The 27,784-nt window shown below is 50.1% G+C and overlaps 1 protein-coding gene across 6 annotated transcripts; it reads right to left on the reverse strand.

Annotated features, from left to right (window-relative positions):
* Positions 1-5,784: 5,784 nt before the first annotated feature.
* Krba1 (KRAB-A domain containing 1) lies at positions 5,785-27,092 on the reverse strand. 6 transcript variants are annotated; one of them, XM_057776274.1, is made up of 18 exons: positions 26,688-26,827; positions 19,969-20,095; positions 19,459-19,578; positions 18,846-18,995; positions 18,053-18,208; positions 16,789-16,923; positions 16,205-16,378; positions 15,438-15,587; positions 14,504-14,704; positions 13,911-14,084; positions 13,356-13,532; positions 11,470-11,622; positions 10,878-11,006; positions 10,064-10,258; positions 9,833-9,973; positions 9,177-9,296; positions 8,793-8,903; positions 5,785-7,803 (listed from the first exon to the last, which is right to left on the reverse strand). In XM_057776274.1, exons 1-18 carry the CDS (start codon positions 26,697-26,699, stop codon positions 6,995-6,997), a joined length of 3,234 nt encoding a protein of 1,077 aa, XP_057632257.1. In that variant the 5' UTR covers positions 26,700-26,827; the 3' UTR covers positions 5,785-6,994. The 6 variants fall into 6 exon arrangements, with proteins under 6 accessions (XP_057632257.1, XP_057632274.1, XP_057632281.1 ...); XM_057776291.1 differs by having other exon boundaries at positions 19,969-20,108; positions 26,688-26,731; XM_057776298.1 differs by lacking the exon at positions 19,969-20,095 and having other exon boundaries at positions 26,688-27,092.
* Between the last annotated feature and the right edge of the window lie 692 nt (positions 27,093-27,784).

Below are 27,784 nucleotides of genomic sequence, written 5' to 3' on the forward strand. Positions count from 1 at the left end.
CCGCTACCCAGTTTGTTTGGTGGCCTTTCCTTTCTGTCTCACCATTTAAAAGAATGACTTGGAGCCAACACGACATTCTACCTGAGACTCTTGTAGCAAACTTCCTGGAGTTTTCAGCAGCACCTCTTTGACTGTCACATGACTTTTGTCGTATCATTTGCACTTCTGCTTGCTGTGACTGGTGCCTTACCCGATTCAGTGGTGTAAACACCGTGTGTGTGTGTGTGTGTGTGTGTGTGTGTGTGTGCATACGTGTTAGTGTATGCCTAGTGTAGTGGCTTGAATGAGAATGCCCCGCATATGCTCAGATGTTTGAACATTTGGTATCCAGCAGGTGGCGCTGTTTGGGGAGATTTAGGAGGTGCAGCCTTGTTGGAGGAAGCCACCAGAGGCTAGTTTTGAGAGTTTAAGGTCTCTTGTCACTTCCAGCTTGCCCCTCTCTCTGCTTCAGGCTTGCAGTTGAAGATGTGCCCTCTCTGCTTGCTGCTCCTTTGCCATTACTCCCCACCATGATGGATTCTTACTTCTCTGGAACTGTAAACCCAGTTAAAAGCGTCCTTTTACGGGTTGCCTTGGTCATGGTGTAAACTGAAGCTGGGATAGGTAGCCTAGGCAGTCAGATGTACTAACAGTGGTCATGGTAGCATTTTATCATGCTCACAGAAAATTAACTACATATGGGAAAGGATGAGTGAGTGTTCGTGTGTGTGTATGTGTGTGGTGAGCGGGGTAAAGACACATCCATCCAACTAACTAAAGGCCAGGCGGATACAGAACTAACTTGTTCTGTGTGTGAACTTCAGCATCAGTTTGCCTGTCTTTGAATGGCATCTCCTTCAATGTTGTCAGGCAGAGGAAACAAATATTTTCCCTATGACCATTCCAGAACATTCTCTTCTATCCATTGGGGCTGCTGAATATAAAAAGGTCACTGCAACTGGGCATGGTGGCACACACTTTCAATCCCAGCACTCGGGAGCAAAGGCAGGCCATCTCTGTGGTTTGAGGTCATCTGGTTTGTGTGGCAAGTTCCAGACCAGTCAGGGCTACAGTATGATATCCTGTCTCAAAGACCAATCAATGCAAAGATGGATAGGCCCAAACGAGGACCTGCAATGCTGAGAGAATCAAGAGTCAGGAACGAAGAGGCACTGGAAGTCAGGAGAAAAGGTGCCAATTAGAGGCATGCCCAGGTTTAGGTAATCTCACTTTTGAGAGTTTATGGAGAGGAGCCTGACGGGCAGTTTTCATGTCTTGGAGTGGCTTAGACATTGGGAACAGAACTCTGAATATGCCTGTCCCTGTTCACAGGAAGCAGGAAGAGCCTGGTCTGACTCCCAAAGGAGACTACTTTTAACTGTAGCAGATGTAATCCAGCTTCCAAAGCCCTCAGTCAGCTGTTGGAGACTCCGACCTGAGAAGAAAGCTGACTTACTGGGAGGGCAGCCAACACAGACGACGAGGACGTGGGGAGAGGGGAGTCATGAAACAGTGCCATCTAGACCCCATCTTGAGAGCATGCAGACTCAAGGGACCAGCCCAGGACTGTGAAGGCCACGTTGGGCACTGGTATAGAATACGCCATCTTCCCAGAGAGCGGACTACATTGTGCTGAGCTGAGCTAGGACCCACAGTGCTGAACTAGAGGATTCCTAAGATGCTGGAGAGCACTAAGAGTCAAAGTCACAACCAAGTGTAACACTGCAGGCTGCCATTCTGGCATACAGGAACCAGAGGCAGGGGAATAGCAAGTTTGAGGCCAGTCGAAGCTAGTGAGACTCCTGAGTAAAGACAAAAGCTGTTAAGTCTCATCTTCAGTGAAAGACAGACTTGTCTAAAATTTATTTTCTCTGGTTTCTTGGTGGTGGGGATGGGATAGTGGTGTTAGGTAGGGGTGTGGGTGTGGGGTGAGTTAGGGGTGTGGAAGTGAGTGGGTCTTTTGGATGATAGCACCTGATCACTGGGGCACGCACTTTAACTGTGTTTTGAGTGTTAGCCTGAATGTATGTCTGTGCACCACATGTCTTATGCCCATGAGGTTTAGCAAAGGGAACTGAAGTTATAGATGGCTGTGCTCTGCTGGGAAACAAATCCAGGTTCTTTGCAATTACAATAAATACTCTGAACCACTGAGACATATTCCCAACCTTTTTTTAAAAAAAAACATAAAATGGATTTGTTTAGTGGGTTCACTCTCTATTACTTACAGGCACTGGATTTATTTTAAATGTTTATTGTGGAGGCTCAAGAGATGGCTCAGCAATTAAAAACACTTAGTGCTCTTGCGGAGGACTGGATTGGGTTTCCAGAACCCACATTAGGCAGCTCATGCTGCCTGTAATTCCACTTCCAGGTGATCTGAGGGTACCTGTATGTACCTGGTGCACATACACATACACACATATACACAATAAGTAAAATATTAACTGTGCACCTGTTGTGTGTCGGTACTGTGGGCGTAGCAGCTGAGGGAGCAGTAATGGACAAAGTGATGTAAATCTATAAGGAGCATAGAGAATAGCAAAATGAGTAGCTACAATAGCACCTTGTCAGCAAAGTGCAGCCAGGAAGTGGTAAGGAGGACTATGGGGCACACTGCAGTTTTAGCAGAGTGGCCAGGAAGGTCACAACTGAGGTGACATTTACATTTAGGGAAAGTATGCTTTGGTGGCCCAAATGAATAAATACAATTTCGATACGTGTTTTCCTACCTTCCCTTCTAGTTTTTGAGACAGAGTCTCACTGTGTAACCCTGGCTGGCCTGGAAATCACTTTGTAGAGCAGGCTGGCTTCCAAGCGTTGGGTCTCAAGGTGTGCAGTAGCATGCCAGCTTTAAATGGTCCTCCTTTCTGAAGCTGATTGTGTGTTTTCTCCCTTAGTTAAGGATGGTGGTGGGTTACCACTGGTGATTTCCAGATGGTAAAGTTGGTTTTGGATCTCACAGACATACCCAATGTGATCACAACTTTCTGTCCTAATGTATGACTGGTTGTTGGTATTCTGGTGCGATTTCAGCTTCCATGAACTCCGAGGCTCACACTGATGTCCTTCTTTTCAATTGTCAGCAAGTTTTAGCTTCAAGGATGAGGTAGCCTCGTACCTCCACGCCTCTGGATTATTTGGTTATTTCTACTCTTTGGGTAACCCATGAGGTTCTTGGCTTCTTCTGAAAGAAGATGCTTTATGAACAACCTTCTCAGCAGTATAAAACTCAGGCTCCCTACCCTTGTCAGTCTGCTTATATGTGCTTTATGCTGATGTGTGATTCCTCTCTGTATGCTATGAATATGTCTTATTACCACTGTTTTATTAACTCCCTATGGCAGGGCAGAATATAACCAGGCTGGAAGAATATACAGAGTATGCGGAGTCAAAGAGATACCATGTAGCCGCCAAAGGAGAAAGATGCCCACCCAACGGAACATTACCAGTAAACCGTAAGCCTCATGGTAAAATATAAAATAATGGAAATGGGCTAATATAAGATATAAGAGCTAGCTAGCAATACACCTAAGAGATTTGCCAAGCAGTGCTATAATTAATATTCTGTGTAATTATTTCGGGAACGAATGAGCAGTCTCCGTCTACATTATGCTTTAATGTTCAAGGTTTTGGCAGTTTCTCGCATCATCTTGTTACCTTTTACAGCCATAATGTCTACAGTAATGTCTTCTTTCATTCCCAAAGACAGGTTATTTGTGCTTTCTTTCTGTGTAGGTATTTTACCACAGGCTAGCTACTTGCATCAGTTTTCATAGTACAACCATTGCTTTTTGAACATACAAATGTCTGGGATTTGCTATTTGACTCTAGTAAGAAGGTAAATTGTGGACAGAGAACACATTCTATGTAATTTCGATACTTTTAAATTTGTTAAAACTTGCTCTGGGGCTTAGTTGGTCAGGTCAGTTTCTGCACTGTTCTGCGCACTTGTGAACAGCAGTCCTGCGGCGCAGCGTGCTTACATTCACGAATTGGGTCAATTTTGTTAATCAGCTTATTCAAAATTTTGGCTTCTTTCCTAATTTGTCTTATCAGTTTGAGAAAAGAATACTGAAATCTTCCAAAGAGGATTATGAATTCAAATGTTTTACCTTCTAGTCTCTAGAAAACAAAACCCAAACCCAGCCAATCAGCCTCAAACTCTGAAGTGGAACAAACTACATAGGTGTGTTCAAGTGTAATGTATCAGTAACCAATGTCGCCTAGTTGGGCTAAGGCCTTCAAGAACAAAACTGTCAGAGTAGATTATGAGGGAAAAGCCTTGCAATATTGTGCTATTTGTAGAAGCCACATGTAAATGTAAAATCCTGAGACCAGCCAGTCCAGAGTTAAGTCATATTACCGATTGGCAACAGTACTCTGGTGGAATAAGGACTCTTAGGGTGCTGCAGAAGTCACAGGTGTCCCTGTGACCGCCTCCTTCAGTCTTCCATTTGCCTGCTCAGTGAGCTGGACACTCTCATTTTTCTGCCTCTTGGGTGATAGGAGAGAAGTTCCCAGGTGTGGCCTAGGGTCACTTCCCAGAACAGTTCGGGACAGACCCTCTCTGGGCCCCACCTCCAGGCCCTAGATCTGCACCACATTTAAACAGGCTGTCCAGATCAAGCCTCTGCTGGATCCGTTCTCAGTGAATACAGAGGGCTTTCTGGTCGTCAGCAGTGACAGTAGTAGGCCTGGAGGCCGCCTGTAGTGTGACTGTAGCAACCACCACACAACCTCAGCTGGTTCCATGTCACTGTCTGACTGGATCTGAACCACTCAGGTTCTGTCCCAACTGCCTTTATTCGTCCCGAGCAGGCACAGCAAAGGGAGGTACTTAACACCCAGCAGACGCCAGGTCCTGGCAACTCAGTCCCGTATTGCTGTTTGTCCACTCGTGCTGGCTGTCTGCAAGGCAGATGTGCCAGGCAGAGCATCACCGGGAGCCCTTTTCACTGACTGACAGGACAACATGGCCTCTTGTTTAGAATTAAAAGAGTCACTCAAGCAGGGCAGACTTCCCTGTCCTGGCCAGGGCCACCCACACCAGGTGCCAATTTGTCTTATCAATTTAAGAACACCCAAGTCTTCCAAGTAGGATTATGAATGTGAATGTTCCTTCTCTGCCCTCCGAACCTGTCTTACCCCTGCCCACTGGCACTGGAGGCACCAGTATTGCCCCGCTAGCCCGGAGATGCAGCTGCCCATTCCTTACAGGTGGAGGCTGCCACCCTTTGCTTCTACTCCAACCTGCAAGCAGGGAGCTGGACTTGTCAACGCCCTGTGCATACTTTGTATTACATTCTAGGCGGACTTTTTGGGGGTTTGCCTTAGTCCCTAGGTCAGTGGTTCTGAACCTTCCTCATGCTGTGTTGACCCCCACCATAAAATTATTTCTTTGCTACTCATAACTATTATTTGGCTACTGCTATGAATTGTAATGTTAATATCTGATGTGACCCCTCGGAGGCCACAAACCACACTCTAACACACTTTAATCTCTGTGCAAACCATACTCACCAAGTCCCAGGCATGGTTGCCTAAGGGACACTCAAGTCCTGGATATCTCCAGAGACCAGAGTGTCACTGGCAGAGCAGTCAGAGACTGCTTATGATTGTCATGGACAAGGCCACACTACCTTCCCAGCTCCCGTGTGTACAGGCACAACTCCCGAAACGTCCTCAGGTTTAAAAGGAATTCAGATCAGCTCCGAAGGATGTGAGCTGAGCGAATGTGGATGGTCAGAGCCAACCATCTCACCAGGGCAGAAGCAGGTGGAATGGTATCTAGTCAGTCAGGCCAAACCCGAGACCGGCCCAGGTCTCAGCTGTATTGTAAGCTAGATGTTGCCCTCCTCCTCATTTATATGCTGAAGTCTTAATCCTAATAGGCATGGCCAACCCGCAACCCTCCTAACCTGCTTGTAGCTAAGGAATAAATACTACATATGCAATCTAACACAAACTTGTAAACATATTTAAAACATTTTTTTTTTAATCTCAACTGTCTGGTTCTTGAATGTGAACTTTCTAGATGACAACACCATGTTATAATGTCAAAAGGCTGACCATACTGTGCACCCTGCTGGCACTTCAGAAGGTGATGTTCCTTAGAATCTTTGGAGATTAAATTCAAGTGAGAATGAGTGCCACCCGAAACATCTGTGTTGTGGCAGGAAGGGCATTTGGAGAAGATGCCATGTGAGCATGAAGACAGCCCCCAGAAGAGCCAGATGCCCTCTGGAGAACCAACCCTGACAAGACCTTGATTTGGGACCCCTGGTTTCAGCTGCCCAGACTAAGCCTGTAACGCTTGTGCACAGCCCTAGGAGACTGATAGATGTGCAAGCTCTTCCCCAGGAGCCCTGTGGCATGCTGCACCAGCCTCACGGCACATGCTCAGTTCTCTTGAGGTGTAGGTATGGAAGAAGGGAACATGCCTAACTCTCACTGTACTGGTGACAATCCAGGCGACCATGTCTAAGTGCTGTCCCCTCTGAGCACCCTTCCATAGAAGCCGATGGCCTTTTCTTAGCAGCTAATATATTTAGTTTTAGAATCCATGTGGATCAATTCAGTTCTCCCTAAATGAGATCTGTGAAGTATTCACTCTAGACAGATAAAGGCTGGCCTTTCAGTGTCCTTGAGATCGGGAGCAGGTAATCAGATTAAGGTGCCTCCGCTGCCTGCAGCTGGCTCTGTGCAGGTGCGCTATGCATGACACCCACTGGGAACCTAGATGGCTCTGATAACAGAGGAAGAACAACTGGCTGACTGAACCTGAGCCAAGAAAGCCAGAGGTATGGCTGAGAAATGCCTCTGTAGTGGCTCTATGCAGACACCATGGGAGCCTGGCACAGCAGAGGCAAAGGGTCAGATTTGCAGCAGCACTGAGAGGGTTGGCTGAGCCGTAAGGAAGACACAACCCCTGGGAAACAGGCAGCCTGCAACGGCTGTACCCCAGAGGGTCCCACCAGGCACCCTCACAAGCCTGAGCAGAGGAACAGCACAGTTAATGGGTCCCCCACCTTGGATCCCTGTGGTCACCTCCCCAGAGGTCTTTGCTGAGGGCTCCTCCTAGCAGGCTGTTAGGTTCCTTGTGCTGGTTTGGAATGCTAATCGCTGCCACCCTAGCCGCCTGAGGTTCTGTGTCTGCACTGGTTGCAGGTGAGGCCACAAGGGGGACCAAGGCAGGAGGCACTGAAGGGGAGAGGGGATTCTGGTGGCAACCAGTGTGTTCTAGAAGGGGATGTGCAGTCAGCACAGTGTGGCCTCCAGGTACTGTGATCTGCTGGGATGAGCTACAGGTGGGCCTGGAAGATTCTACCAAGGAACCATCTGGAGGCAGTTGAGGCACCAAATTGCCCTTCCCTCTAGAGAGTCCTGGGCGGTCACCAGCCTTGCAGCCTTCTGTCTGGGCCCGCAGGATCTTTGGTCTGGGTTTGGTGGGGCCTTTCTGCCTCCAGTAGGGTAAGTGTCTGTGGTCCAGTCTGCTGGCCCAGCGAGGTCTCCGGGAGAGGGTCAACCGCCAGGAAGCCTGGCCTTTTGGTCCAAGGCTCTGTGGGCGCCTTCCCAGCCGGTCCATCCGGGTTCTCATGGTGGCCACTTCCTGAGTCAGGCCTGCCAAGGCTGCTGCAAGCTGGTCCAGCTTGTTCGTAAGGGCAGTACCAAGGCTGTGCAGCTCCTGCTGCAGGGATCTGCCACAGGGGCATAGTGGCTGTGAAGAAGTGGGTGGCCACGTTGACAAGTCAGTTGTGGGAAGGGGAGACTTGCTAGGTGGCTCCAGAGGGTGCCCAGAGAGCAGCTTTCCTTGGGTCCTGGCTAAAACCAAAGAAGCAATGGGTAAGAGTGCTTAGGTTGTAAGGGCCTTCTCTATGGCCTCAGAGACGTATTTAGTGTACCCAGTGTCCTGCCCCCATAAAGCCTGGCTTCCAGAGAATTTTGATCTTTGGGCTGCCCCAACCCTGAAAAATGTCTAGTTAATTCTTCAGTTCCACATCCCCTGGAGTAGGTCTCACCCCAGGCAACTGGGGTGCTGGTCAAGTCCCCTGTCACTCTTCAGCCATTTAGCTCAGAATGGAAGAGGGGCCTGCTGTTTGCTAAACCCCAGCCAAGGCTCTGCCTTTGTCTTTTCAGTACCGTTAGGGCTGCAGACAGGGAAGGACCCACACCCTGTCTAAGTTCTTGAATTAAAGCAAGGATCTGAAATTGAGGCAGGGGATCATGAGTTTCAGGTGGCCTGGGTTACTTGTCTTACACAAAATCTTTGAAACCTTGACTGAAACAAAAACTAACAATTCAACATCACAAACACTGTGGGCTGATGCTTCATCTGCGGGAGGGCAGCCAGGGCTTGTAACAAAACCTCGCATTCTCGGAGGGGCCAAAGCTTACAGGAAAAGAAGGTGCCCAGCACCCAGCACAGGTACACAAGGCAGCAAGGAACACGTGACACGGGCACCCGAGTCCTGCAAACCAAGGATGGCTCAGGATATGGGTGCATCATCCCGCCTGTTGTCGTTGTGCGTCCCTGAACAAAACCATGTGAAGCCTATGCTCTGTGCACTGAGGTTCAGTTCCCTCAAACCCAAACTTCGTCTTCAGATGCTTCTCAATGCCTCTAAAAGGTGAGCCTGTGCACTTTTATGAAAACCTGGAAGTGAACCATGTACCTGAGTGGCTTCAGTGGAAGACTTCCCTACCCAGATGATGACCTTGGACCACGTTTATCTCCTTAGGCCGGGGCCTGGGTTCTGATTTTCCCAGAGGCCACTAAAGCACAGCAAATGCTGCAGAAGTCACCAGCTCACCTGTGCTGCTCGGTTGCCCATGTCCAGGCTCCAGGTCCTTGGGGTCTTCAGTACCCTTGGGCTCAGGCCTTTCCTCTGGCTGAGGGGCAGGCCATGGGTATGTAGTTGCCTCTGCAGAAAGAGCACAGAGCACTTGGGACAAGGACAATATTGTTTTGCTAGTGCCACTCCAACATGGGGATATTCTGATGAGCCACATGTACCCATTCCCACCCTCATCCCAATGGCAAATGTGCAACTTTTAAGCAGTAATTAAGTCGGGTACAATGTGTTAGGGATCCTAACTTTGGTGGGCTGGCCTGCTGTGACATGTGGAGCACACGCTGCCGTGTCCTGCAAATTTTCAGTGACCTGTAAGGAAATGTGACAATTCCAAGGCCCTACCTCCTCTTTTTCCTTCTTCTTTAACTTCAGCACTGCTGACAGGGCCAGGTTGGCATGTGTGCTCTGCAGTCCCTTCTCTTCTGGGTGACTGGGACTTGACTCCTGTCCCTTCTGCCCTTCCTGTTAGGAACAAAGTCTGGGTCACAGCTCAGGTGGAGAGGAAAGTGGCTTGTAATACCAGGTGTCATCTCTAGACTTCTGGGCTAATCCCAAGAAGTTCTATTCTCACTGAGTATGAGATGTTGGGGACCACACCCAGGGCCTCACGCATGCTAGAAAAGTGTATACCACTGAAAAAGATCACTTCTGATATTTCTATTGTTTGCCAAGTTTAAAAAATGTACTGAATACTAACTATATGGTGTGTGTACATATATATATCTGTATATATATACACACATACATATATATGCACGTATGCATGTATTAATGAGCATATATGTAGATATTATGTACCTATCATTCAGTGGTTTACCAAGATCTCCTTACAGAACACAGCCCTTGGATCAGCTTCCCTCACAGGATCTAAAGTTCAACAAATTAGGGGGATGTTTTAATGAGAGTCAACAGAATGACAATGAGACTCGGAGAATAAAGTCTGGACCTACGGACCAATGGGGACTGGTCTCTATCATCCTGGGGGACTCCAGGCTCACCTGTACCAAGGCTGCTGCAGTCTCTGGGCTCTGTTCTCTCAGGGTCTTCAGCAAGACAACTACTGTTGTTGACTCTTGGAGACGCTCCAGAGACAGGGCACAGAGGGCCAGGACCCTTACTGGAGGGAAGGGGGTCTCTCTCTGTGTCATAAGTAAGGTAGCATCAGAGTACTGACAGGCACCTCAAGGAGCAGCTCACTGCCACCCCCACCCCTATGGCAGCATACTCACTCTGGAGGGGTGGCTGCCAGAATGCAGGCTCTGGCCTTAGGTCTTCTCCATCAGAGCTGCTGATGCTGGAGCTGGAGCAGGGGCTGGGACTGGGGGCAGGGCCAGTTACGCAGGTGAAACGCAAGGGCCTCACGGGCAAGATCCCCCTTAGAGAGCTCTCCAGGCAGTGCAGAGGGGAGGGCATGGTGGCTGTCTCTAAATAAAGGAGAAAAAGAGTTCACTGCCCAGTACCCGACAGCATAGTTTTGATGGTCAGATACTCAGGATTCATTCTTTTCTGCTCAGTCACAGTCCATTTGGGCTCTGGGGGAGGGGCCTGAACAACTTACTTTCTCGTCCCATGTCCCTCGGCAAGTGAGCTGGGGAACTTTCTGGAAGTTCCAAGCCCTTAGAAGCTACTCCTGGTCAGGTTCCAGCTGGGTTCCGTGTCTGCAGGCTAGGCGGCCCTTCCCATCGGGTAGGCTGCAACTCTCAACCTAGCAGACCCTCTGCCCAGCACTACGCAGGAGCTGGCAGTTGAGGGCTACTGATGAGCTAAGTCATCCTTCCACCCCATGAAGACTAGAACGTCCTGCTGGAGCTGCCTAAGGTCAACAGTGTGTACAGGGGTACCCTTCAATCCCAGCAGCATCTCCACTGCAGACACCCCACAAGTAAACCAAACATCCTATTCTTTCTCAGTCCACTCTGTTTCTGTCTACTTCTATATTCCATGCAAGGGAAGGAACAGAGCAATAGAGAGATGGGAAGACTATATTGTCTTGGCAAAAGCTAACTGGGAGGAAACTATGGTGTGAACACTGAAGGCACTCACCATCTTTTGGCCATTGCCACGTTCCTGGCCTGGCAGTCATCTGTGGACTGCCTAGACGGAGACTCCTGCTGGGTGCGTCTCCTCGACCCTGTCCGAGGTGGGGTGGTTCACAGGCCTCGCCCCTTGGTCCTGTTTTAATGAGAACAGTTCTGACAGTCCTATGGGACCTCATACTGCCGCAGAATGGACAGATTTCTACCACTGCCAGGCTTTCAGTACACAAGTTTCAGGTGTGGAAATGACCATGTTTGGTCACTACACCAGCCCAAACCCCTGGGATCTCTTTACTGCCAACCCAAACGACATGGAATCCAGGAGGTGTACAACTCAGTGCCCAGACAACAAGGCAGAAGGGGATGACACAGTCAGCAAATTGGAGCAGCTTACTGGAGCAGCAGATAGTGGTGCTGGGCCTTCCCATCCTGGACTCCATCACTCACTTAACTGAATCTGCCTGAGTGGGGAAGTGACTCTTTCCAGAACATCCCTCTCAGCTCAGCTGAGACCTGGCCTGAGGGCTGCTACGCCACTGCCAAAGTCACAGTGCAGGAGGGATTTCTTTTCTCCCAGGTTCCCACAAATATCACGTTACCTTCTCTGTCTGCAGTCCAGTTCCTGGGCTCTGGTCTCTTCAACCCCCTGTCTACAGTCAAGGAACAAGGCCAGGCAGCCTGTGGCCTGGGAACTGGGATCTCTCTCAGACAGTTCTCCAGGCCTTGGAGTGGAGAGTTTCCTGGTGGATATCCTGTAGCCAAACATGAACAATCTTAGATGAGTAGCCAGTGCTCTGTGGATCCCTGAAGCCTGCCTCTTTTGACCTGATTAGAGCAGAGGAAGGAGGCTCAGAAATAGTACATGTCCTGGGAGCTCAGGGCCCCACACACTTGTCATCCCTGGTTTGGGGTGGCCCCGCTACAGAAGTCTGCCTTGGGGGTGAGAGTGAGAGCGTCTAGTCGAACGGGTCTAGTTCAGCACAGCGGTTGTCGCCATGCTGAGGGTGATGCTGCCTGCTTAGAGTGAAGGACACCCTAACAATCCAATGTGCACAAGGCTTCTTTCACCCCTCCAAGGAGGGCAATGATGCAGGCCTTCTTGCCTCTCGGTGTACTCCTACTGACAGAGTCTTGTGCAGACAACGGGAACTAGATGATGTGAAAGTCTAGAGGGATAAGGTAAGTAGACAGTCCTGCCACGAGGCCATGAGGCACCTGTTGTCTGCTCTGGAACCAGACAGAGCCTGTCAACAAGAGGCTATCACGTGGGGCTGGTGTAGCATAGCATAGCATAACATGGAAGTACAGGCCAAGTGTTTGCCAAGCACACCCAAGTTTGATCTCAGGAACACATATGGTGTTGGAAAATTTAGAACTGACTCTTGCAAGTTATCCTCTGACCACATGTAAGCCACGGTACACATGGGGGAGGGCACTGAAGTTGAAGGACATTTGAGTTCTATACTGGGGGAAGTTCCTCAGTGGGTTCAGGAAAAGAGAAAGCAGGCTCTGCAATGAAAGCAGTCTCCCATAGCTACAATAGTAACTCCTTGTAGCAAAATGTCACTTAGCTCTTCTATGTGCCAGGCAAGAGCAAAGTAAGGCGTCCTGCCCATGATTAGGCAGTGTTTGGCAAGACTACCAGCATCTCTGATCAGGGCAATAATAGAGTATACATAAATGTGTGATTTGCCCAGTGTCTGGTTTTGTCTGTGCCTTCTGTCGTCTGGGCCTGTATTCAGCTCTGCTGCTTTAACACTGGATAGCACTCCGAGCCAAGCCTTACACTGATTCTACTGTAGACTTAGAGTCGTATAAATTAGGAGCTTGGTAGGCGTGGGCTTGGGGACTTTGAGAAAATGCAGCTGTTAACAGCTGTCCATGATGGCTGAAGAACAGCAGGCAGACTGTGTAACTCCTCAGGGTAAACTAGAACGAGTCACTCTGGGCTGCTGGTGCCATGCGACCGAGGCAGATGTCAATTTACATTTTCAGGCCTTTAACAATGGATGTGGCCAGGGCACAGCTGGGCAGATGCACTGAGTATCCACTCACAGGACAAGACAGACATGATTGTTGCAAGAGGAAAACACAGGGGAATGCAGAGAGAGCTCCAGAAGACCCCACAGTCTCCAAGAGTGACTTCCTTTGGCAGGGCCCAGGGAGGCACAGGTGACTGAGTCTTCTGAGATCCTTACTCTATCTTCCCTAAGTCAAAGGTCATTTAGTGTCATAGACACTTCTTTTTGTCTGTGATAGGGAAGTGTTTATTATAAGGGAGATTCAGGGCCCACTGCCAGCCATTGTCCTATCCCTTCTGGGCCAAGCTACTACAACAGACCCTTCTCACCCTGCCAAGACAAGGCCTGGGTCTGTTTCTGCTTTGGTATACACAGTTCTTCTGGCACTATGGCGGAGATAACAGTGGGCAAGGACCAATGTATTCCTTCCCTGAGTATTCCGACCTCAGGCTGGACCAGCTCACCTTTCCCAAGTCGTTGCCCCAGATTGTTCCTGGGGCTCCTGAAATCCAGATCCCCATCACTGCTGCTGGCTGAGGAGAAGCTGGTAGGGGTGCCCTGGGGACCAGAGGGTTGAATCCCAGGTCCCTCTCTCATGCAGCCCTGCAAGCTCAGAGGTAGAAGTGGCTCTCTCGTAGCTTCTGCAGAATGAAGTACAACTGGGTCAAGGTAGAGCATGATGGAGAAGTCCTTCAGCCTTAGAGTATACGGCACCAGAAGACCCAGTCCAGGGAACCCCTTCCCCTTCCAGGGTTCCCCATGGCACTGATCAAAGTCTACCTACCACTCCCGTCCCCCCACAATATAGTCTTGGGAATAAGAAATCCTCAGAATAGGGAAGTGGGTGGGTAGAACGTGGCTCTCACCAAACCTGGATAGCTATTTGGGTCAGGCATGAAGCAGGGGTTAGGAAAGAAAGACACATATTCAAGGAGGCCCAGAGAAGATGACCAGATGGTGCCCTCAGTATCTCCCCTCACTGTGTGCACAGAAATAATTGTCAGCCTGGGCCCAAGTACCTTCACTGTGGGATCCTTGTGGCTGTAGTTCAAGCCTCTGAGATCCAGAATCTCCTGGCTGGGGACTTCTGGACCATGAGGTGGCTAGCGGCTGAAGAGGTGATGACCCACCTGGAGGAATGCCCTTTAGACAGGCCTCTAGAGCTTCTAGTGGTGAGCTTGAGGTCCTGCTGGCTGGACAAGAGAGGTCACCTTGACATCTCTTGCTGGGCTCCGGCCTGCTAGTCAGACCCCAGCTTGGCTCTTGGCTGTCTGGCTGGCTCACAGCCTAACTTCTACAGTAGGCTCCAGGGATCTGCTAAGGGGGAGATCCTCCAGTGAGGAACCTTGAATGTGTTTTCTGCTTCTACAGAAGGAATGACGCTGTCCCCAGTTCTGAGGAGAAGGGTGGACTAGCCACCTGCGTATTGTGGTCAGCTTCCACAGTCAGGACCTCACTGTAAAAAGAAGGTCCTGAAACCAGAGGGTGGCTGAGCATGGGCCTGGATTGAGAACACGAACTAAGAACAGCTTGGGACGAGAGACAGGGGAAAGGCTCATTGACCAAAAGAGAAGCAGGTTCTTCCCTGTGGGCTTTGGAACCCAGAACTTACCGAGAGTCATGGGGCCCCAGCGGGGTACACGGACCTCTCTGGTATCTCCAGTGAAATAGGGACTGTGGCCTTGCCTGCTAAGCTGGCAGGATGCTGGCGCTGGGGGACTCTGAGCCCAGCTATCTTCTACTTTCACCATGGCAAGCATATTTCCAGCTCCATGACTCCGGCGGAGAGGAGGAGTCTGGGGGCATCTCATCCCTGTGGGAAAGGTGGCTGCTGGGAAACCCAGGTTTCAGGCTTAGACTCAACCTAAGTCTTGGGAGCTCCACTTCATAGGGCTAAGAGACTTCCAAGGCTCCTCTGCCTACACAGCAGTCACTGGCTCTGGGTATGATCACCTCTCAAGCCCAAGCACAGTTCCAAGTAACACCCCTACCACCTCTAGAATGCTCAGGAGCTTTCTAAGGGATGTTACAGTGAGCCATTCCCTGGTCAGCAACAAATCAGATCTTGCTCCTTGTGCAGCAGGTTTGGCTCAACCCCACCCTCTCAAGGCCAAGTTCTCAAGAACACAAGCTTATTGATAAACTGACAAATAATCCCGGTCCAAACATACGTGCCGAGAATCATATCCTCCAGCCATAGACCTTAGCCTCAATACAGGATGGCAGGAATCCCCCAGCCACAATTACGGTCTACTGTGCTACAACTCCTGCCTATTTCATTCCCTGTCCCTCCCCAATAGCCCTTCGAAAAATTTCCTGTAACCCTTTTCTTCCCATAACAGGAGCCAGTTTGGAAAATTATGAAACACTCCTATACGCTTTGCTCTTGCACAGCATGATGAGGCTCAGCATGGGACTGCCTAACATGCATGCTGACTTAAGGCATGGATTTGGTTGGGAAGGGTCACATACAGCTGTGCTCAGAGCAGAGAAGCCGAAGACAGACATCTAGCTCCCTGACCACTAATCTAGCCAATGACCTTTACCTCCAGAATTCCTTTTCCCTGGATCCTCTTGCAGTCGCACGTTCCCTGCTCCTGAGGGGCTGGGACGCCTGTCTGGGGCTTCTGGGATTTCCTTCAGACAGTTCAGCAGTCCTTGAAGGGGACAATCCCCAGATACTGGCTCCGTCTTCACTAAGGGAAAGAACACACGTTTCACTTAAGCTCAGGGTCCTCAGTCTCCTGACTGACAGACAAGGACTGTCCTGGATTGTAGTCTGAGCAGCATAGAGCTAAAAACCAGGACCTGTAAATCCTATGTGTGGGTAGCACCTAGCCACAGCTAGCACTCAGGGTGCAAACTGAAGATTATAGGCTGGCAGTTTCTGAGTATAACTTAGCTTCAAGGTCTATCAGGTCTTGACACACACATGAGAGGAATTCTGCAGTTAAGTTCACCCCTACCCAGAGAATGGAATGGCTGCCCTCTACAGGTGCAAGATCAAAGCTCAAAGCTTCAGCAGTCTTTTGAAGGGAGACCTCAGTGTCCACTGACACCCCATTCATGTCAAGAGAAAGTGACATTTGACCACCAAAGTCCTCCTCAGAGTCCCATATCAGGAGTAGAGAACAGTGAAGAGAACAGGACAAAGTCTGCGGCTGCCATCCTTCAAAGCCACTGACCCGAGGGACACAGGAGTGGCCATCTCATGGAGACAGCATGGAGCGCAGCAATAGCTATGAACGGCAATCTGAGCTTCCCAGGGACTGTGGAGACTTTGGTCTGAGTAGGCTAGGGCCCAGGGACTCACCTGGGCAGGGTAGGCTCCCTGACTCCACCTCGGCTCTGGTCTGCTTCAACACACTCAGGCCAGGGAGAGAAGGTGGCAAGTCTGGGGCTGTCCCACGGTGCTGGGGCCCGGGCACAAGGATTTCCTTCAGACAGTTGATGAGGCCTTGCAAGGGACTGTTCTCAGGAGCGGTTCCTGTGCACATACAAGGCAGCTAAGGTCAGTGTAGTCCTAAGAGGCAACACGAGACCCTCAGTTATTTCTGCCATCACTGGGCAGCTGAGAACCATCCATACAAACACACAAAGCTTATCTTACAGCAGTGGCTCTCAACCTGTGGGTTGTGACCCCTTCAAGGTAACATATTGGATATTTATATTATGATTCATAATAGTAGCAAAATTCTAGTTATGAAGTAGCAATGAAATAACTTTATGGCTGGGGGTCACCATAACATGAGGAACTGTATTAAAGTATCGCAGCACTAAGAAGGTTGAGAATCACTGTCCCATAGGGATGTCTTGAAGTTCAAATAAGTGAGACTTGGTCTTCTCTGACTCTGCTCAGCTTTAGACTGCGAGACCCCAGGAAAGCCAGTCTTTCACCTGTTCCTGTGCTGTCTCTATCCTGTCTTCGATGGCTCTTGCTCTGGTCCAGGCTTTGAGTGGGATGAACGGAAGGCTCTCCTGAGGCTCCTAAGCCTTCCTTCTCTATAGACAGTGGGCTATCAGCAGTTCCTACTGCAAAATACAAAGAAAGCAGTGTTACGGGGGACTTGGATTCTGGAATCACCGCAGATCTGCTCCCCAAGAGGACAGACCACTCAAACTCTGCAACCCTGAGAATCACCCAAATCCTAAAATCAGCCTCGTGCCAGTGCTGTCTTTGGAGGGTTTGTTCCAGGAGGGTTGGAGGCTACTTCCTGTTTCCTTCTGGTTTAGTTGTAAATACCAAGACTCATTTACGCTGAATGTTTCCAGACCCATTCCCTGATCCCAATCTCTATCTGGCCCAGCTGATGAAGCCAACAGTCACAACACAGGTCAGGCTTGTACTCATGCTTCTTCTTCTTCTTCTGGTGTGTGTGTGTGTGTGGTGTTTTTGTTGTTGATGTTTTATTTTCCCTTAGAGACGCTTTTTCTCTGTGTAGCCCTGACTGTCCTAGAACTTGCTTTGTAGACCAAGCTGGCTTCAAACTCACAGAAATCGGCCTGCCTCTGCCTTCTGAATGATAGGATTAAAGACATGCGCCACCACCCCCCGGCTGCCCTCATGCTTCCTCTGTGGGGCTTGTGAGACAGATGGTACATGGAACCACAGGTTGATTGGGGTATAATTTAGGGGAGTGTCCATTTTAATCTTTATTCCTTTAAATATTCTAAATTAAAATACCAAAACAGGGCTAGAGAGATGGCTCAGCCTTTAAAGGCTAAGCTTGCAACCAAAAATAAAAATCCAAAACATTCAGACAAGTACAATTTCTAAGTATTTTAGAAGACAACCTGAGACCCCAGGGAAACTTTAGTGAGTAGCATTACTTCCCTGCTGCTAGCTGTGCTGAGGCAGTCTGAGAATCAAAGCAGGTGCACACAGATAAGTGACCTACGGGTGTGTACATTAGGAACTGCCCAGATCTGTGTGCCTCTACAGTCCTCAGCAATCAACAAAGGGATGGGCCATCTGGAATGGAGCATGAGATTACCGGGTCTGCAGCAGAGGCCAGGCGTGTTTTCTCATGATTCAGAGACCTCTGTCTCCAGTCACCTACAGAGGAAGCTGAGCCAGAGAAAGTGAAGAGGGTGCAGGGTCCAAGGCCTGATTCAGGGTTTGCAATGCTGGGTGTCCCTGTGTGCACTGGGTCAGACTCACTGGTAGGTAGGGGGCTTTCTTGTGCCCAGTCTCCAGGAGGGCCGCTGGAAGATGAGCTGCCTGTGGGTGTGGCGGCCAGGCTGGGGTGGCTTGCAGGGCTCTCCGGAAGAGAACTGAGCAGGCCGCGGGGAGGGTAAGTGTCCACAGCCCCGGCTACTGTTGGGAGATGGAGAAGACGCCAACTAGTAAGCTGTCTTAACATTACCACAGTCAGAGCTTTCCCTGTCATGCTCCACTAATGACAACCAGGAGCCAGGGACCTATTCACTGTCACTGCTGAGCTCTGACACTTGAAGATTTCTGTCTTGGCCATGGCCTGAAGAGCACAGAGCGGTGAGTATGAAGCCGGTGCCGCCCTACACCTCTGCTCCCTTCCCATGCCACCCAACATTAACTGAAGAGGGATGCTGCAGGTAGAGGGCCATGGTCTAGGGTGAGGTGGGTCCTGATCTGACTGAGTGGAGAGGGAAAAAACAGACAGTTGCTGAAGCAGAAAGAGAAAGGCTGGCAATAGGATCTAGGACCCACCAGCTATCTGGACAAAGCTCTGCTTCTCTCCTTCTGTTTAATAGGGACCAACACACTGCTCACCGCCATGCAAAGTGTAAGGCAGCAGGGAAGGATCACCAGGTGACTGGACAAAGACACCGAGAGATGGCAAGAGCTGTTCCCATATCCACTAGGTCCCAAAAGCTCAGAGAATGAGCACACAGAGGAGGTCAAGAGCTGGAAGGCAGCTATGCACAGCACTGTGGACTGTAGGGAGGTCACTCTTGCAGCTTGCGTGACTTACCCTCAGGGGTCGCTCGATCCCCTTCCAGACTGGTGCTTCCACTCTCAGAGTAGTCTTCAGTGCCCTTCACCTCTCCAAACAGGAACTCCGGTATCTCCTTTACCAGCTGCACTAGGGCGGTGAGGTGCAGGCTCTGCTGGGGCTGCCCTCCTGTGGAAAGTGTGAGCCCTGTGCTCAGCCACCTAGCTCCCCAGGGAGCCCTACCACAGCTGGAGCAGCCCCAGGGAGCAAATGGCTCAGAGAAGGGAGGGCTGAGCTCACGAGGTTCTGCACTGTTACCCAGTAGCTCCTCTTGTCTCTTTTTCACTAAGAGCAATACTGAAGGGCCCTGTGGCTCCATCTGGCCTGCTACCTTTCTTCCCTTACTCTGGCCCCAGGGCCACCTCTACTGTCTAAGCTGCAGGCTGGCTCTGGGTAGTGGTAAGTGGGTCAAAGGCAGAGGTTCTCCTTCACGTGACCTCAGGTTTTATTCTGAACATTTCTCCATGGACTAGACTACATGCAACGAGCCTCCAACCCAGAGGAATAAGGGGTAAGCCTTGAGGAGGCCTAGACTGAAATAGCTGAAAACCATGACAAGAAGGAGGTCTCAAAGTCTACGGGGAGGACCTACCCTGGGAACCATGCTCCACTGGGGGTTCTTGTCCCTTATCATGGTGGCTCTCTCCTGCTGTGGCTCCTCCAGGCCCCGAGGGTGACAGGAAAGCAGAGAGAGGAAGCAGCTCAGAGGTCCCTGGGGAAAGAATGAGTAGTTACTCTGGGAACGGAGTGGCTTTTACCCTCCCACAGTCATGTGATAGCCCAGATGTCTGCTTATCTATGCATAGCTTTCCATATGTTTGTGTGGTCACCAAATTCAAAGGCCATATACCCCTAAAGCTCTGTACCCAGACCCCCACTCTGGCTCATAGAAACAAACAAAGGAACAAAGAAAAATGAGGCTCTGGGCAGCCTCAAGCTCTGAACACCCCTAAAACTACTCAATTCGCAGATGAGGAGGCCAAGGCCTGGAGGAGCCTCGGGTCTCACAGAGACTCAAGACCCTGGGCATGGACCCTGGCCTCCTTCACTGCAACCCTCTTCTGTGCCTGCAACCCACACTCTGGAGGCCTCGGGCCCTCACCCACAGACACCAACGTCTCGTAGTTTTCCCGCATCACGTCTCTGTAGAATTCCCGCTGCCCCTCTTGCAGGAGCCGCCACTCTTCTTCAGAGAACCGCACGGCCAAGTCCTTGAAGCTGATGGGCACCTGTGGGCACAGTCTCCGGGGGGGTTGGCTGCATCCATGCCAACAAGGCCCACCCAAACTGTCCCTTAGCTCAGTGAGCCACATGGGTCTCCTGGTAGACACTGGGAGCAGGCAGTGCAGATACGGTGGGACCTGGCCTGGGTCTAACAGTTACTGGGACAGTACTGCAGCTAGCTGGGCACCCAGGAAGATGCGCCACCAGCCACATTTTAGAAACAAGGTCACCATAGGAATGAAAATCACACTCCTTAGTGCACAGCCATCCCTATTTGCTGTGACAGTTAACAGGACTGTCTGGGAACCTGGAACTCCAGCATGGTGGCACTGAGAGGAGGACAACGGCTACAAGGCCAGCTTGTTGCCAAGGTCTAGTGCTCTTTATCACAGAGTCGGACGTGCTTTGAATATTTAATTTTGAATGTTCTCATGTACATAATGAATTATTTTAGAGATGGCACTCAAGTCTAAACAGAGATTCATCTATATTTTGTTCTTTATACACCTAGCCGAAGGTAACTTTTACAGTGTTCTTTGACGGCATTTGGACTGCAAGCGATCACAGGAGCTCTTATGTGGACTTCTCTACACAGGGCATCTCAGCGCTCACAAGTTTTGCCTTTTGGAGCATTTCCCATCTCCCATTTCCAGACTAGGGTTAACCAACCCATATAGCAAAGAAAAATCCCACTTCCTGCTCCTCAGCAGTGATGACATAATTCATGTCAGAAATCAAACGCCCCCAACAGCTGCGGGGAGGGGCAGCAACAAAAAAAACCCTCATGAAGCCCTGAAGGTCTAAAGGAGATAGACCCCTTTCCCCTGCCAGCCAGGCAGCAGGTAAGCCAGGCACTTGTAGGTCTAACCTGTGCTTAGGGCCCCTGATCTCCAGACTCCAATCTGGCCCAGGTTCTGAGCTGCTGGGCAGAACCCACCTTCACTTTTCCAGTCCCACCTGCCCTGCAAGGCTTCAACTTTCCACAAACTCCAGTCCAGCTGTGGTCAGTTCCACAGGGAAAAGCTGTGACAGCCTCCAGCAGGTGCATGTAGCAGAAGCATGCAGAGGGAGGTGAGGGTCACAGAGCCCTTCTAGGGGCCCCACCTAGAGGCCCCATCTCACCATGCTCCCTACCCCGCGCCTCCCACAATTGCCACTTAGCACTGAAAGCCCCTAGTATACAGTCCTCAGGGAGTCAGAAGAAACCCGAAACCCAGGAGCTTCAAATAATTCTTCACAACCACACTCCACACCTTTATCTGCTATGCTCAACTCCTGTACCCTGTGACTTTGTAGGATGAAAGCAATCTCTTCCTTTCTGTAAAAGTCATCATTCCGTAGACTTTAAAACAGCCATGAAAACTGAGACAGTGACCAACACCTGATAGCCATGAACTGAAATTATGGGAGAAATTAACCACACAAGCGACACAAACTGAATGTAAATTATGGGAAGAATCCATCTAGGTTAGAAACAAGTGTGATCTGCAGGCAGGACCTGTGAAAATGGGAACACTTCTGATAAAGCAGAGGAGAGTCGACTGTCTAGTTCATGCATTTAAGTCAGTGACTTTAAAAACTGTCTCTCTTACTAACTGGCAGCCTTGCCACCCACTGCCTGCCATCTCTCTGCCTTCCATTCTTGACAGCTGACAGCTACCACTGTGCACACACTAGGCTCATATACCTAATGCCCTGACATTTTGAAGTAGTTACAACACATCTGGCTAGAGACCGCATTCCCAGTGGCTGCTGACAGCCAGAAGGCCGGAAGGGATCAGAGGCAGTGAGCGTCCTTTGCCTCTTAGCTCACTGTGCATTCCCAACCATCTCTGTGGTCTGCTGGTCAGCAGCTTCCTTCCCCAAGCTTAACTTGTGCCTCTGGCCCACTATGGCCACTATCCCTCAAACACCTCAGATACTCCACAAACCTCTAGCAGGGAGCCATTTTGCATTTCTTATTGGCCTCCTAGCATATAAAATGTGGACAATCTTAGGTTCTGTACTGAGGAGCCAACACAGCAGGCCTGCCACTGCTGCCCTTCAAAATGCCTAGACCTAGGCAGGCACCTGGGAATATGTATCTCAAAGGATTTCTACCTAACCAGTTAGGGACTAACTGGTTAACACAGCGGCTAATCTGTATGATACAGCTTGTGCTGAACACACGTCTTCTTTCTAGGTGTCTGCGAAGGCAGGTGCCAGCAGAAGGTGCCTGAGTGACCTGTTCTCAGCAACAATCCTGCGTGTAGAGTCTCTGGCAAGATTCTCCCAGTTGGCATTCCACATGGGTCATTCACCATTATGCTGGGGGAGCTAAGTGCTTCTTGGAGACTGCACTGGAGGCCTCTGGGAAGCTGCCCTCGAGTTTCTCCTAACCTTGCATCTGCACCTTTGCTATCTGCTGAATTTGTCAGATGTTTTTCTGTTGTCATGGACATAGCTGTGAGTCTAACTACTCGCTGAGCCCGAATCCTTATGGGCATCTCTAACTCTCAAATGCTCTTGGGCTCTTAGCACAGGACCCCATTACACTTGGCCACCTTATAACACCTCCCCCACCCATTCATTCCACCTATCACTTCTAGTCTCGCCTTCGGCAACTCTGCCACAGCTCTGTCCTCTGGTCCTTTCTGTGCAGCCCTCTTCCACCTCTTCCTTCTGGTATCCTATCAGCCAATGCCTGGGAGCCATGGGGGCCGGTTGGTAGAGGGGGAAGAAGCTGTTGAGTCCTCATGTGTGAGCTGCAGGCCCTAGGCCCATGACAATAGGTTCAGAGTCCAAAGGGGCATACACATGCTCCCTACAGACCAAATATGCATTTTTGCGTACACACTTTAATTATTGTTTAAACATGTTCAGATGCTGCTGTGATGAAAAAGCATGTCCTTTAAAAGTCATACAACATGACATATGAACATCTACCATCCAGCAGCACTAAATAGAAGACTATGGGACATCAGGGAAGTTTCACCATCAAGAAGGGGTCACAGAGGCAAAAGAATAGAAGCCCATTTATAATCCAACTTTCTCACTGTGATAGCTAAGGGAACAGGAGTGATCAGTCAACTGAAAGGGCGACCAAGTCATGGCAACAGAGAGGCATGGCCCAATGGGGCCTACAACCCAAGAACTGGAACCTGGTCAACTGTTCCAGACCCTGTCAGAAGCAAGATGCTCCCATAGAATAGCATAAGTTTGTAGATGGAGTCCAGCAAAAGGCAAGGACTAGCTTGTGGGTCCTCTGGCCTACATTGCAGAACTCTTCCTAAACAGCAGTGTGGTTCAGGCTGCTAGAGCTCCATGCTGCCAGCTGTCAAGCTTGTCCAGCACCTCTGCGCTTACAAGACAGCTCTCCATTAGCACTTGGCTTCCCATGCAGGGTCCACTCTAGGCACAGGAATGAATGATTAGGCCATGCATAGATTAAGGCCATTATCTGGGGGAGCCATTTTCTGATTAAAGGACGGGTTCGGCCCTCTTCTTCCTCTGTTTACCTATGTTCTTCTGCCCTTCTGCCTTCCACTGTGGAATGACGGTGCTATTGGCTGAATGTGAAGGTCCCAACCCCCACAAGCTCATGTTTTAAAAGCTTGTTCCCTGCCCGCTGAACTATTTTAGAAGGTTAAAGACACTACAGAAAGTGGACCTAGTATGTCACTGGAGGTAGGTCCTTTGGTTCCTTCCTGGCACACCTACTATCTCCCAATCATCAAAACTTAGAGAACATACACTTGCTGCTATGATGTTCTGCCCAACTACAGGGGTCAAATGACCATGACTGAACCCTCTGAAAGCACGAACCAAAATAATCCTAGCCTCTCTTAGGTGTTTCTGCTGGGTGTTTGCCAACACAATCCTTGCCAGATGTCACTTCCTTGCCAGACACTGGTCCTTTGATTTTTGGATTTCTCAGCAACCCAAACAGTGAAATAAAAAAAGAAAGATCTATTTTGTAGTTGTTTGCTTTTTGAGAGAGGGTCTCACTATTGCAGTGCTGGCTGTCCTGGAACATATTATGTAGGCCAGGATGGTTTTAAACTTAGAGATTGGGCTGACTCTGCCTCTCAAGTGCTAGGATTAAAGTCGAGAGTCACCATATGTAGTCAAAATCTCTGTTCGTTGTAAGTGGTCCATGTTAAGTGTTTTACCATAGAAACACAAACAAGACCGTGGCCAGACATTCCACAGCTGTATCTTCAGGCTTCATGCATTCTCAGTTTGTCAGCTCCAGTTTTTACTGGCTTCCTCTCTGTCTGTGTCTGTTTCTACTTCCATAACAGATACCTGAACAGGGAGACTTATAGAGAAAACAAAATGATTTCTTATAGCTGCAGATGCCAGTTAAGTCCAAGGTGACGGGGCCATGTTGGCTGAGCCCCCCCTTGCCACATCATACAGTCTATAACAATTTGATGGGGGGGGCATCACACAGTGAAACCAAAGCAAGCAAGTCAGAAAGGCCTTTTAAACAAGGCAACTCCCTCAATAACTCATAAATAATAAGTCCAATGACGTCCCCACAAAGCATGAACATGACACTGGGAATTGAGTTTCTAATAGGTAAAATTTGGAGGATATTTGGAGGATAGTGTTAAACTCCAGCATTCTAATTCATTTGTCTTTTGTGAGTCTGCTTAGTGTTAAGTTGGTCCTCTTGAGAACCACAACCTGAGGTGCACTGAATGCCAGCATATTAGTTATGAGACGTCAAACAGTGACCCGTCTGAGCCTTGGCAAACTCATCTGTGATAGTGGCTCTTGTCCTGGTTCACAGGGATATTGTACATACAGAATGAATAAGAATAAATGCTCGGGCACACAAAGTGCGAGACTTGTGTCGCTGTAGCCAGGTCTATCTGCCTAACGTTCATCTCCAGAGCACGGTTCGTCACCTCAGGCTCTTCTAAACACTTGGCTTGGGGGTGGGCATGTGAGACTCTTTATCTCAAGGCTAAATATATCTGGCTCTTTTAGGCCTCTGTGTGCAATATTTTCCAGACCTCTCTCCATCCTCGCCTAGGAAATCTTCACTGACAATGTTATTTTATAGAATGTGAATGAGAACTCGCTGTGACTCCCGATGTTCCCTTCAGGGGTTTCCCAAACAGAATAAGTGGAGCTGGGGATGTTGGTCAGATGGTAAACTGTTGGCCTAGCGTGTTCTGGGATTAATCCCCGGTGCTACACCAGCCAGATACAGTGACACACGCTTCTAATTCCAGGTGGTTGTGGGAGGATCAGAAGTTCAAGGTCATATTCAGCCACGCGAGTCCTTGTCTCCAAAATAAATAAATAAATAAATAGATAGATAATAAAAATAAAAAGTGAAGAAAGAGTGATTAGTGTGTGAGAGGGAGCAGGAACAGGAGGAAGAGGGGGTGGGGAGACGGATGCGGGAAGATAGTTACCACTGGTCTGTCACATGGGTTCCTGCCTCCAGCCCTCAGAAGAAAAGTTTCTGGAGCTAACTTAGGGCCACTGTAGATGACCGACCTCCTTCTTAAGGCTTCCACCATGGGCCTCCTAAAAAACTGCCTTACTGTGTCAGTCTCTAAGAACTGTGGTTTCAGCACTCAACAGTATTGGTCTGTCTACCTCAGTCTTTGTCAACCCCATTGCCCCAGCAAGCCTCAGGCTACCAGGTCGGAACTTGTAGTCACGCTGAACATACAGACTGCAGGCCTTCCCTATCCGTGTCCATCAGACTGTGTCCTTCTTGCATTCCCAGAGACCTGACCATCTTCTCCATGTAGCTACACAGTATGAGGAGACATCCTTCCTTGAACATCAGATTTGAGATGTTCAACTCCCTCTGGATATAGAACGGGAAACCCAAATAAGCAGTCTCTACTACAGGGTCAGTGAGCATTTCTGAGTAAGAGTGTTCTTGGGTTGCCTGTCAGCCAAAGCTACAAAGGACACTTCTGGGCCAGACAACATCCCATTTACCTTACTTACTGTTTCTCCCCAAGATACCAGTGGGGTACTAGCGATATCTAGCCACACGCTGTGCTAGCCACAACCCCAACACAGCTGCCCAAGTCTGGCAAAACTCCTAGGCAACAAAATGGCACATCTGATTCTGTCTACCTACAAGGCAGTGCAGCAACTGCTCTGGCATTTTCACAGCCTACGACCCTGCCCAAACTGTGCCTAGGCCACAACAGATAGGACTCTTCTTCCAGCGCTGGGATTGACACATTTTACCAGCATAACTTGGATTTGTTTTCTTTCTTCCCACTTTCTTGGCCCCACTCCCCGGGATTCTATATATTAACAAAAGTAAATGTCAGATTTAGTTATCCCCTCAAATCCTGCCGAGGCCTCGATCGTGCACACTCTTTCATTGCTATCTTATACTGAGAACCTCAAGGAATGAGCTCCCCAGGTAGAAAAAAAGCTCCTGGGGGAAGGGGAGAGCTCTAGACTTCTGACCTGGGAATCCTGGACATCTAGCTGGCCTGGCTGGGTTCACTGGAACTCAAAGTCGGCGGTAACGGCCCCTTTTGCCCACCCCTCCCCCCCAGACCCCGGGCCGCGCTGCACCGAGAAGCACGGCCGAGGCGTCCATCGGTCCGCAACGGCTCATCTTACCTGGAGCGCCATGGCGGAACTCAGCTTCGCGACTCCCTGGCCCACCCAGCTTCCGGCGCGGCTCCGGTAGGAGGCTGCACCGAGACCCTCGAGACCCTCGAGGACAGCGGCCCAGCTCCGCACGACAGGAGGCGGGGCCGGGGGCCGGGCCGCGCGGGTAGCCGCAGTGTTGGCTCGCCTGGGTCGGCCCGGCAGCTCGCATCCCAGGAGGGGGTGGTCCCGCTTCCGCCCGCAGCCCCCCAGCCTCACCGCGAAAACGACGCAGGCGCAGACTACACTTCCCAGAGGGCTCCGTGGCTGGGACGTGCCTCCGGGAGGTGTGGCGGGGGCGCTCTTTACTGCTCCGCCCCTCGCACCTCCAGCTCTTCAGGTTCTGGGATCCGCTTGGAGTCGGCTTCGTCCAGGCAGGCTTGCGGCTGCGCATGCTCAGGTGCAAAGAACCGTTCACCCAAACAACCACCCACCCACTCGTGCCTTCTGAGCGTGTCCTGTGCAGGTGCCAGGTGGGGATGCGTGGATAAGAAGGGACCTGTTTCTCCCACAGGCCGCAGTCACACAAACCCGACCCAGAGTGCCTGAGGGGCCAGGGCACAGTGACTCATAGCCACACTGACCTTTGTCATTATATTTTTTGTGACTGTTTGCTGGTCTCGCCCGCGGATGATGGCAGCCCTGACAGAGAGTAGGTCTAAGTATATGTGTGATGTATGGACTAAGTGTGAGCCCCACCATCCCCTGGGTTCGTTTGTGCTCCTGTCTGAGGTGCGGGCGCAGGTCGCAGGATGAGCCTTGGAGTCTCCTTTTCCTTCCTGGAGGAGCTCCTGCCAGATATGTGGGAAAAACTCTATGAGAAGGTCGTGAAGCTTCGCCTGCTCTTTGAAACAGGTGCTTGGAACCCCAGCAGAAGCCGCCCTGCCCAGTGCTTGTGCCTACCACCCCCGCCCTGGCCCCTGCCCGCAAACGTCTGCAGCAAAGCCCCACTTTGGCGACTTTCCTAGGAAAGCAGATTTCTCTCTTAGTTACCCCAGTGTAGTTCTTCTTTAGCGACACTGGCCTACGTGAGCTCCCTGGCTTTGTATCCTGATACGCCAGAACAC

The sequence above is a fragment of the Chionomys nivalis genome, chromosome 1 (genome assembly GCF_950005125.1).
Source record: "Chionomys nivalis chromosome 1, mChiNiv1.1, whole genome shotgun sequence".
Classification (NCBI taxonomy): Eukaryota; Metazoa; Chordata; class Mammalia; order Rodentia; family Cricetidae; genus Chionomys; species Chionomys nivalis.

Excerpts from the sequence above, each read along its gene's own strand:
- Krba1 (XM_057776257.1), bottom strand. The coding sequence starts at position 20,179 with ATGTGGCTCACTGAGCTAAGGGACAGTTTGGGTGGGCCTTGTTGGCAT. Across the intron at positions 11,623-13,355 it reads GGGGCAACGACTTGGGAAAG|GATATCCACCAGGAAACTCT; the intron begins GTGAGCTGGTCC and ends GTTTGGCTACAG. Across the intron at positions 7,804-8,792 it reads TGGGCAACCGAGCAGCACAG|CCAGGACCCAAGGAAAGCTG; the intron begins GTGAGCTGGTGA and ends CTTTGGTTTTAG.